This window comes from Rhinolophus sinicus, linkage group LG03, assembly GCF_036562045.2.
Source record: "Rhinolophus sinicus isolate RSC01 linkage group LG03, ASM3656204v1, whole genome shotgun sequence".
In the NCBI taxonomy this organism is placed as follows: domain Eukaryota; kingdom Metazoa; phylum Chordata; class Mammalia; order Chiroptera; family Rhinolophidae; genus Rhinolophus; species Rhinolophus sinicus.
This window is the reverse complement of record NC_133753.1, coordinates 101,869,045-101,880,928: the sequence shown is the minus strand read 5'-3', so window position 1 is coordinate 101,880,928 and position 11,884 is coordinate 101,869,045. Positions and strand designations below refer to the sequence as shown.

General features: G+C 47.2%; 1 protein-coding gene across 2 annotated transcripts in view; it reads left to right on the top strand.

Annotated features, from left to right (window-relative positions):
• The first annotated feature begins 1,519 nt into the window (after nt 1-1,519).
• Nucleotides 1,520-11,884, top strand: part of POR (cytochrome p450 oxidoreductase) — a 63,146-nt gene continuing 52,781 nt past the window's right edge. Inside the window, exon 1 of one of the 2 annotated variants that reach the window (XM_019717669.2) lies at nt 1,520-1,651. Coding sequence is in view for 1 of the 2 variants with exons in the window: in XM_019717667.2 (XP_019573226.1) it covers nt 2,042-2,133 (92 nt within the window). In the remaining variant the exon portion in view is untranslated. Of the gene's footprint in view, nt 2,134-11,884 lie in introns of both variants that reach the window. The other variant, XM_019717667.2, reaches the window with a different exon arrangement.

The window sequence follows — 11,884 nt, the reverse complement described above, 5'->3', positions numbered from 1 at the left end:
TGTTATGAGTTCTGGCGTCACAGAGTAAGGTGCAAGGATCCAGAGTCAAAGTTTGAAACCTCACTGGGACACCCATGGGAGATGGTCAACAAGGTGTTGAAAAGGTGGGAGGAAGTATCGGAGATCTGGGTGATGAATTTCCCACTGCTCTCTTGAGGATCTAGTATAGGAGTTACATGGTCAGTCCCTAAGGTGGACACGGCACACCCCATCCTGAGGGCTACTGCATTCATCAAACCTATTGGAGGGACTGGTTCCTGGATATAGGAAGCCTAAAACTGGGATCATGGTAACAATTCCCTCTGTGTAGGTCCTTACTATTTTCAAATCATTTGGTTGGTCAGTCTCGTTTTCAAAAAAGAACAGGCTTTGAAGGAAGTGAGTTGTCCACTGTTCCAAAAGAAATTTGAGGCAGAGCCTGTAATAATAATAGTAAATAATAATGTCAGTGGCTTACATTTCTAGAGCACTCACTATTTCATTGAGCTAAATCCTTCAGGAACACAAAGTATGTCACTTAATCCTCAGAACCCTATGTGGATTAAAAGGGGTTTCTACGGAAAGTGACCTCAGTGTTATCTAATCAGAAATTCTTAACTGGGCAGGTCATGGTGGGTAGTTATGCCCCAAGCATATAACTTCTTTGGTAAAAGGCATATTTATCTTTGTTTTAAGCAAAGCCCTGTCCACTGTTTCTGAACACCTAGGTTAACACACCTTTGAAATATCTTTTCAGATCCCTCCTTCTGAATTGTGACCACCCTCAAGAGAGCATATAATCTTGTTAAGTGCCCTGTAATCAGATCCCCAACTGCCTCGCTTTCTCCCACTTTTATGTAATCTTCCTTACATTTCCTCCTTAAATTCCAAATGCATAAAAGAAGCTACCAATTGTCATTTCTTGGAAGCATTTTTCTCAGTGTAAGATCTTGCTTCCAGGGTATCCTCTGTTTGGCGCAAATAAATTATTATAAAAATTCTTTAGAGGTTTGGACATTCTTGGACATCAACATCTATAATGTAGGAACTGCAGTAGGAGGCAGGGGGACCAAGGCTGCCAGACCTGTGAAACCCAAAGCGCCCTCTGTCCCTTCCCGCGTGGGTCCAGTCCTAGCTCCTGCTTGATCACTTCCCGCCCCGACCCAAGCAGCCACCATTCCCATCCCTGGTCAGGCAGGAGGGACCCCCGACCATCTGTGCACGCAGACTCAGGTCAGGGAACTGAGGGCCGCAGAGGAGAAAAAGCGGGGAACACACACGAGTGGAGGTCAGCAGCAGGCCAGACGGCGCGGCGCACAGACATAGCCCTGCGGTGACCCGGGAGAGGGTGGGCAGCGGGCCAGGGGGCCGCAGTGACCGGGCAAGAGACGTCACCCAGCCTGAAGTCCCGCCCCGCAGGGAACTACGTGCCTGGCCTTCAGGCCCGTAGCCCAAAGAGAGACGGAGGGGGCGGGGCTGGGCCGGGCCGTACCAAGAGCTCGGATTCGCAGGGGGAGACCTGGCCCAGGGAACACGCTCGTGTTAGGTGGGGCGGTGCCGCCGACGGCCACGCCCCTACCCCCGTGACCGGCGCGGGCAGTGGTAGCACCTCAGTGGTGTGGGCTTGCCGCGGTCTTGCGCAGGTGCGGGGAGTGCTACCGGGCCGCCCGTGGTGAGTGCGCGCGATCGCGGGCGCGGGGTTTGTGAGGTCCCGGCGCCAGGTTCTGCGGCTGCCGGGGCTCCGGGACCCGACTCCTTCTGGTCTCGGCCGCCCCGGCCCTTGGCGGTGGGGCAGCTTCGCGGGCCGGGTTGCTGAGTGTCTCATCTGGCGCTCGCACAGAAACCGCAGCTCCCACCTTGGCCCATCCCGGGCTGGCCCTTCCCCTCGAGCTGACCTCCTGCGGCAGCTTGACTGTCGGGTTTCCACGGCCGGAGGCGCTCGACAGGCCCTTCCACCGAGTGTTAAGTCTCGGCGTCAAAGGGCTCGGGCACCAGGCCCGGTGCCACCACCTAAGGGCTAAGCTGCTTTTCCTCTCCAAGCCTCAGTTTTCCCGTCTGTACGATGGGCCTCGAGGCAAACAGTTTTGGGGGTAACTCACGTAGGAGGCGCTCTGTGAGTGCGAATGGGGCCAGAATCCGATCCTGCAGCATTAGGTGGGCTCAGTCGAGGGCTCAGGGGGTCCGGCTAGCCCGGCCTCCCCTGGGAATCGCTCTGCGTGCTGGCGAGGCCCGGGCATCTCTGGGGATCAGTGTCCCTGGTGGGCAGGTGTCTTGGCGGCCGCTGTTACAAATCTTTGCTGAGCTCTCCTGGGCAGCCGTGAGCACCCTTAACTCGTGGCAGCATTTGGGTAAGAGGTCGAGGTTTCCTAGGCAGGTAAGATGGGGGTGGGGGCTTCAGGGAAATAGACCTCGACTTTGTTTTTTATTTCTTAAGGCAAATCACCATTGTGTAAGCTGGCGACCAATACTGAGGAGTTTGGGGTCATTTCGATGAACGCGACTGCCTCCTCCGTTAGACCCCCAAAAGGCAGACTTCCCTCTGAGTTTGGCCGCGCTAGAGAATAGTGCTAGCACTAAGGGAGACGGAGTGGAGTGGGTGGTCCTGGGTCTGAATCTTGGCACTTTGTCAGGATGCTTAACTTTTTGAGCCTCTTCAGTAGCACAGATGGTGATACAGCCCACCCTGTCCCCACAGGGTTGAGGTTCTGAGGATCAAAAAAGAGTCTTGAAGGGGAGGTGACATTGAGAATTGTCCTTTAAGCTGAGCAGCCTTTAAGCTGAGCAGTTAACTAACCCTCTGAGATCCATTGTCCTTACTGTGCAATGCTGTAATTCCTGTTGTTTGGGGAGGAGCCATTGATTCGTGAACCACTCACAAGTTATGCCTACACAAGTCCCCTCTGAGTGGTTGTTTTAGTAAAGCAGAAAGCCCAGAAGGGATTGCTTTCTTTGTGTCCCTCTAAGGAGTTCTTATTTCCCTTTTCAGAGAGTGGTCAGTTCTTGAGTTTCTCATGATTTTCATACACGTGATGTAGGAAACTGTTTCATGGGACAGATAGCTTAATCATTTTCTCAAGTGTCCAAAAAATAGGCCTGCATTTCAGAGCATGGAATCTTAGCTTCCAGTTGTGTTGTGCTGTTGAAAACTTCAGAGTGGTCTTAACTCTCCAAAATTCTTCATGTCTAGCACTTGAAAAAAAGGACAGGTAGGTTTGAAATAAAAGGAACCCCAGGGATGGACTTCAAGCCCTGGAAATAGCAGCATTGACTGCAGCCAACAGGAGTCAGGCAGGTGAATACCTCTGGGTTGTATGAGTTTATAATCAGCCAGAGAGGTCAGTTGCCTGACGAACTTGAAATTTTAGGACCTGCCAATGACTGGGTTGATCCTCCCTTAACCCCTTGAAATTCAGGATCTGAGTTAGATAGACCATGTGTATTTGGGAGATAGACTATTTGAAATCAGAACGGCTTGGCAAATCCAGAACGTTTACTTGTTAAACCCATGGAATGTTTCAAGTTAGTAAGAATTCAGATTTTAAGCAACTTTTTGTTTTTCCCCTGATGGAAGCTTCTGTAGTTATAGGACCTTTCATGGTTCCAGAGAACCAAGTTGCCCCTGCAATATCTTCGCTTTCTTGTACTTTAAGAAGGAGCAGACCCACTGGATTGGGAGTCAGGGAACCTCACTTTCAGCTCTGGCACAAGCACTGAGTGGCTTTTGACAAACCACTGCAGGCCCGTGGGCCTCGTTTAGTGCTTTGGCATTTAACTTATATGTCAGATTCATTTAAAATTTAAAAAAAAAACTGAAATGGAGAAATGACTGTTTTCATAAAAATGTAATTTTCTGTTTTCAAAAATACGTGCTTATTTCAAAAACTATTACAGAAATATGCCATATAGATAATGAGCACCCCTCATATAGCCTTACACTGGGACAAAAAGTCACTACTAGTGGTATAGTATATATTCTCCAGAGAGTTTTCTTCACGTATAAAAACATTATCTAACATTTTAAAACTTAAAGCAACAGAAATTGTTTACTATTTAAATTTTAAACACATAACCAAGATGAAACTAGTCCTACTGTTCTGGGGCTTTCTTTTTATTACTTAACATGATGAATTTCTATATCACTATGTAGAGATCTACTTCATTCTTTTTAAAATGACAGAATATTCCAGTAACCAGTATTATTGAAAAAGTAGGTGGTTTGCAGCTTTTTGTTATTATAAAGTCTGCCTGAGTAGTCTTGTTCTTGTGCAGTTGGGCAAGTATTTTTGCACAGTGAATTCTTAGAAGTGGAAGAGTTGGAACAATGTTTATAAGCTTTTAAATGTATTCATTTAACAAATATTGAATAGGAAGGCAATATTTGAGGTGTTGAGGGTATAGCAGTGACCGAAACAGACAAATCCTGCATGAATCTGATCTTCTAGTGCTGGGGGGAACAAGCAACACAAGGTTTGTCACATAATTTCGGATTTAACTTTTCGTTATATGTCAGATTCATTCTAAAATTAAAATCAGAAAAATGAAATGAAGAAATGATTTTTTGTAGAAATGTATTTTTTTCTGTTCACAAAAATGTTTAAGTGCTCATTCATTATTACAAAAAAGACTATTACAGAAACACGCAATACAGATAGGCATCCTTCATAGCCTGAGACTGAGACATATTTTTCTATGCAGAAAATTAATACAGAAAAGGGAGGGAGGGAGGGAGGGAGGGAGAGAGAGAGAGAGAGAGAGAGAGAGAGAGAGAGAGAGAGAGATTGCAGAAATGGTGTGAGTTTAAATATCAATAGATATTGCCAGACTCCCAAAAATGATACCTTGTTATGTTACCACCAACAGACTCATGGTTTTTTAATTCATAATTCTAAGGCCGGTTGTGAAGATTAACTGCTAATGGAGAGATGCTTTATTTCAGGAAAATTTATGCAGACTGTGCTAAGTGTGTGTGATGTATGCATGTGTGTACACACACACATATTTAAGTTCTGGTGACCCCCAAAGGTTGGTGTGTCCTTGCCCACTTCACAGCTAGGGAAGGGTCTCAGAATTGAGGTCACTTGCTCAAGGCTCTGAGGGTGAAACTGAGGCCTCACCAGGGCCGCCTTCTTTCAGTGCTGTGTCTCCTTTTCTGACTGGAGAGGATTTCTTTGTTTGTTTGTCCTGATGGAAGAGAAATCTCCTAACACATATAAGTACTTAATGATACGATTGTTCCTCCTCACTTCCAATACCACAAAGCACAAGTATGTGTGTTTTGTATGTTCACTGTACATACTAGTTTCATTCTAGTGTAAGAAACATAAATGAAATGAGTATATGATAGCTAGACGATGCCAGTTCTTTATTAATTACTATTATATTACTATTATTTTGTTGTTATATAGGCTACAGAACAAAACTTGTTTTCCTGTACAATTCGGTTATCTGGTATTTTATGGAAATTAGAGGCAGCTGAGCAGATTACACATCCATGCAGTAGGGGAATGGAGTCCGGCTCCACCTGCCTCCCGGAGCAACAGCTCAAGAGGTGTTTATTTTCCTGCAGTTAATGCTCCCTGTTCTTGGTAATGTTTCCATCCCTGTGGAATGACACTTAAAAAAAACCATATTTGACTTTCAGGGTCTAAGCTTCATGTTTAGAACCTGGTTCAGGCACTTGAGAACTCTGCTGGGGTGGGAAAGAAACATAAAGGTAAACAATTATGACAGAGTTGTGGAGTTTATTCTTGAGATAATGCACATGAGGCTCTTATTCTTGGTGCTGAGCCCCATGTGGGGGCGTCATGCAAAGCTCCACAGAAGAGATGACATTTGAGATGGTTCTTGGAGGGTAGTAGGTATTCACTGAGCCCACCAAAGCGCAACCCCTCTGGAGGGTGGAGGTGGAGGTTGCAGGTTGTGTGAGGCTTGGAGCAATCGGGACCTCTCTGAAGGTGGTTTGTGAACCCTGCTAAGTGATGGCAAGGCTTTTAAATAGGTCAGTGATGGGACTAGCACAGAAGCGTTTTTCTGTATGGGGTGTTCAGACTTTCTTCCTGCCTAGTGTCTTTCTCTTTGAATGACTTCATCATCTGGAAATATCTTCCTGTGCCTAAATCTGAATCATTACCATTTTAGAGCTCTACATTCTAAAAATATTTCTCCTCCCCCAACCGCCTTCCCAAGTGAGGTGTTTACATTAGTTGTGTACCTGTTGGGGTGTGTGTGTGTGAAGGTGGCAGAGGAGTCCCATGGGCAAACCATGGCTTTTTGCAGGCTGGTGGCTCCTGTTGGTTGGGTCCATTGGAGCCAAGTTCATCAGCCTCTGTCATGCCTGATGCTGGTTGGCAACTTGGTGAACACTTGGGTATGTTTTGAACAAAGGACCTGGGGAACATCGTTCTTGTGAGTGGCTTATGGATAAAATGGTTGATAAGGGGAGATAACTTATTTTGCTTATAAAGAGGTGACTATGTTGGGGGAAAATAAAAGAGTTATTCTTTAATTGGAGTGCTGGAGGTTGAGGCATTCTAATCTCCTTTGCACAGCATCGTTACACAGCTGAAAGAATGTACAGCTACTTCCCATAAATTAATCCATTTCAAAGGCTAAACTAGAATATAATGATGGGCCAAACTGGTGGCATCAGCCGTGAACTGTTTCTCAGAGAATTGGACTTTTTAGGAGACATCCTATAGTAGGAAAACAAACTAGAAAAAGTTGGATTTTGTCTCCCTGGTTGTAACAATGGAGGGAGATGGACTCTGGAGTGTGCCCTCTGATGTGGGACTTACGTAATTCCACGTGAAATTTCTGAATTATGTTTAGTCTTTTTTTTTTTAAAGATTTTATTGGGGAAGGGGAACAGTGTGTACTTCCAGGACTTTTTTTTTCCAAGTCAAGTTGTTGCCTTTCTATCTTAGTTGCAGGGGGTGCTGCCCACCATCCCTTGTGGGACTCAAGGAATTGAACTGGCAACCTTGTGGTTGAGAGCCCACTGGCCCATGTGGGAATCGAACCGGCAGCCTTCGGAGTTAGGAGCACGGAACTCCAACCGCCTGAGTCACCTGGCCGGCCCATGTTTAGTCATTTTAAAAATTCCCCTAGCTTTACCTTCAGTGCCTTTTCTTATGGTTCTGCGCACCCCACCCTGTTTGCCGAGCTCAGCTGTCCACGTTCCCTCGTCCTTTGGTGCTTATGTAAGAGCACCGTGATCTTGAATACTTTGATCCTCCAGGCATGCATCATCGTTGCATTGGGTAGGCGGGGTCTGTACAAAGGTTTGAGGGCTGGGTAGGAACCCATGAACTCATGCTCACCTTCTCTAAACCCAGATGTGTTGACTTCGTATCTGTAGGTCACTTGGGGTCGGTTTTCAACACTATAAACATGGATGATGGTTCTTGAATACACAGGAGAATGTATTAGCCAATCATGCCCAGGACTTTCGGGGGTGGGGTTTAGGTTGGGACACATTCCAGGCATCACGTCAGGTATTTGTGGTCTTGTGAAGGTGAGCATTTGTTGGTTTCAGTTAAGGGTTTCAGAACCTTTGCTTTGTTTAAGAAACCACAGTGCTATGTGGACATGTTGGATGCAGTCCCTTATGTAATGGGATTTGCAAACTCTAAAAGGTCAGTTAGCATGGCAACAGAGATGAAAAAGCCCATCCTGCCTACCTGACCCCACCCCACCCCACCCCACCACACCCCACCCCACCACACCCCACCGGCAAGGTCTCTATCCCTGTTAGTGACCTTACCATCCTCTTGGTCTCTGAAGCTCTAAGGACAAATGACGTCTGCCCACTTTCCCTGTCTTCATTCTGTGTTTCCGCCACCATGAAGTCCTGTCCGTTTTTAGTCTTTGAATCTCTGTCCGCTGCCATGGTCTTATTGTAGCCCCTTGTCATTTCCTGGTTGTGCCAGACCCCTAATTGGCCTCCTGAGTCCATAATTCCTCCTCCCCGTTCCCCTCACTACCTCCCGGTACTATTGCTAGATTGATCTCAAAGCCCTGCTTTTATCACCCCTCTTTTGCTCAAGAATTTACAATCGCTCTCACTGTCTTACTGCTCTGTGTTTTTCTTCCCTTCTCCATCTACTTCCATAAAAGATATGGAAGTGGCTTATAATTATAGGAGCCTAACTCGCCCTCTCCCTCATGGCAGTGTGCTTGGAGTAGAATGTGAATTAAGTGAGGACAGGAACTTCCCCGTCTTTTCCACGATTGTCAGCCAGTGTGTGCGGCAGTTCCAGGGGGAAGGCAGGCACTCAGGAAATACTAACTGCGTGAATGGAGGAGTGACTGGATGAACGATTATGGCTTCTCTCATCCCGTGTCATGCGACGCTTTCTCCTGCGTACTGACCGTCAATATTGGGTCTGATCTGTATTTTTCAAGATTATTCTGAGGTGCCATATGTTCTTTTTGTAAGATTTTAGTTTTCTATCTAGGTGTGAAATTTTAAACGTTTCAAATTCTCCCCATAATTGATAGTTTACTGAATAATTAACCATTTTATAACTGAAGAAGAGAAAGAACTTGGGTACCCCCTATAGTATTCTGTCTTTCTAGATATTTCTAGATCAGTTACCTGGATGCCAAAAACATGAATAAACTTGTTTATTTTTAAAAATCTAATTAAAATGAATAAAAGGGATCTAATTTCACCTTTGAATGTCTGTTGTATGTCAGGTCCTGTGCTGGCTGTTTTATATCTCATGCGATGATCATAATGCTGTGAGGATGGCCGGGCGGGACTGAGGCTGAGGTGCCCCGTGGTGTGCAGGCGGCACATGGGGGGGGGGACGGGCCCTGTGGTGTGCAGGCAGCGCATCTGGGGGACGGGCCCCATGGTGTGCAGGTGGCGCATGGGGGGGGACGGGCCCCGTGGTGTGCAGGCGGTGCATGGGGGGGGACGGACCCCGTGGTGTGCAGGTGGTGCATGGGGGGGACGGGCCCCGTGGTGTGCAGGCGGTACATCTGGGGGGCGGGCCCCGTGGTGTGCAGGTGGCGCATTGGGGGACGGGCCCGTGGTGTCCAGTCGGCACATCTGGGTATGAACCAAGGTCTGTCTGTCTGCAAGGCCCATGTTGTTCATGGCTCCACTGCATTTTAAGTTTGTTTAATTTCAAGGCCCACACTCGTCTCAGCAAAACCAAGATCATGGAAAGATGTAGTAATTGAGAGAAGGACCCTGGGAGGTAGGTAATTGTACCAAAAAACAATCAGGGGAAGCTTGTGATTGAGCACAAAACTCAGCTCAGACCTTTCTAGAGGGCGAGGCAAAGAAGGATGGGATTGCACAGCAAACATTGGAAAAAGGAAGCAGATCCGTTTATCACAAGAAGCACTTTTCCCTGGGCCTTCATATAAGCTTTGCGAATAAGGCAGAGGGCAGCAGCCTCTGTACTGGTTGGCGTTTGTAGAGCACCTTGTGTGCACCAGGCCCTCTGTGAGGTGCCCGGACCGCGCTTGTGTGTGGGTCATACTGACAGGGTGATGACAGCTTAGGCCACGGAGGAGGGAATGTCCTAAAGAACAGGAGCGTGACCCACAGGTAGGCCTTTCTGGGACCCACATGGTTCAGGGCAGGGAACTTGAGGCTCTCGTATAATAATAGTAAGGGCAGATCTTTGGGGCATGGGAGCAAGAGAATAGACTCAGAGTGATGTATTTTATCAGCAGGGGTAAAGTGGGAGAATCTGGGAGAGTGAGTGGGGAGAGACCCTTTGCCTGGGATAGGAGGCAGACAGTCCACAGTGAAGCTCCTGAGGTTCTTGGCACATCCCATAGGCAGTGTCCTGCCAATGTGGTGTGAAGGTTAGAAAGCCTAGCTTGGCTTCTTGCCCCTTAGTGGGGGACTGTAAGCAGAGCCAGGAGTTCTCAGAAGATGGCACTGGTTCTGTTCAAATGCTCCTGGCTGCAGGCCACGGTGCTGTACCACTGAGTGCAGAGAGATGACTGGTCTGGAACATTTTGTTGATTCAGTCATTGAGCAAATACATGGACTGAGCACCGTGTTATGTCAGGATTCTTGAGCACTAGGGGAACAAAATACAAGATTGCTCCAGCCGGATAGCAGCTTCTGTCATGTCTCCACAGGTTACTTAATTTTGAGTAATACTGTCATCTGATGGTGCAGCCAGAATGTTAACTGCAAAATAAACCCCCAGGTCATTCAATGAAGCAACTTCTATCTATAACTTTGCCCTGCTCTGAAAAGATTTTGAAGGAAATGCACATGGCTGATAGGATGGCTGTGACGCCACTTAGCCTGGGTTGGAATCCTGGTTCTACCACTTACCAGTTCCCTGACTTTAGACAGGACTTTGACCTTTGTGATAATTACAGCTCCTAGAACTCAGAAGGCTGTTGTAAGGATGAAATGAAATGGTAGGATGTCCGAGTGTGAAGGCTTAATACATGTTAATTATTGTTAGTATTTACTTAGAAAAAAATAGATGAGGCAAATAGGAAATGATGGGGGTTGACCAGGCTTAAGGATAGCCAGAGGCTTTTTCGATTTGTTCAGTTTCTTGATGTCCAGAGCAAAGAGGGGAAGACAAGTGAAGAGTGGAGAGTGACTGCTGATGGGTACGAGAATCCTTCTGGGGGTGATGAAACTGTTCTTGGAATTAGCGGTGATGGTTGCACAATGGGTGAATATGCTGAAAACCACTGAACTGTATGTATATCTTTAAATGGTGACTTTTATGGTATATGAACTATATTTCCGTTTTTAAAAACCCGGTTTATACATCATGAGTCTTTGAGGAGCTGGACTCCCACTAGTTCTGCCTCCATCTCATCCCTCAGGTGAGCTCTGCACTCTGCGCAGACGCACTCACTGCTCACTGCGTATTCCTGTTCCGCCCCCACAGCTCTGATCCTCTTGAAGTTAACTTTCGTTGGTGGCCTGTGAGAGCGACTGATGGGTGTCACTTCTGGCCTGAAGCATTTAAGAGCTGGGGCTGAGTCCCCAGTCTTCTCCCCATCACAGCAACCCTAGAAGTTACACATTGAGGTGCTGAGTCCCCTTGTGGAAGCCAAGTGCCAAGCAGGGTCCCCTTGCCTACACTGGGCGTTGCATGCAGTGATGCCTTAAGGCACGAGGATGTGGGATTTCCCAGTCCTGTCACCTGGAGAAATGTCCTCATTGCCCCTCTCACAGGTGCGCTGTGTGATGTGGTGGGCGTCTTTTCTAACAGGAAGAAGCCACAGCGGATGCAGTGGCACAGGGGTGCTCATCACCCAGCTGTGCCCCACAGTTTGCTGCAGCCAAGTCTGCAGCGCTCCTGGCAGAGGGAGCATCACACTGTCAGCCTTAGGGGCGTCTTGCAGGACCTGGTGCACCTGTCCCAAGTGACAGCTGCAATGTCAGGCAGCACCGGAGTGTGTTTGTCTTCCTGCTCCTTAAGAGAACGCGGTCGGGGCAATAAACTGTCGTCAGCTAATGGTTTAGTGCTGAGGCACTGTCTTATAAATGGAATGTAATAATTGTGGGTGCTTTTATAGACACCACAAGACAGTCCTCTGTCACCATGCCATCTGATTGTTACTGACTTGTTCCTGTTGTGAGTGTTTAATAATCCTGCCAAAGTGGTTTGGAATAAGTAGAGGCTACTCTTCACACCAGAGCAAACTGGTGAGTTTGGATTAAGGTGCCATCGGTTTTCCATTCTGGCCAGTGGAAGTTTGCCCCGGTGGAGCTGATGTTTAATGATGGTACAGTAATGAGGACAGAGAGGCATGGGGTTTGGCGGGAGTTCAGAGTCCTAAGCTACACGGAGTGATCAAACAATACAGTGAATGTTTAAATTTAAAAAATTTATTACAGTAAAAGACACTTTGCCATTAATCCCTCTCAAAATACTCCCGCTTGCTTCGAACACATGTAGCC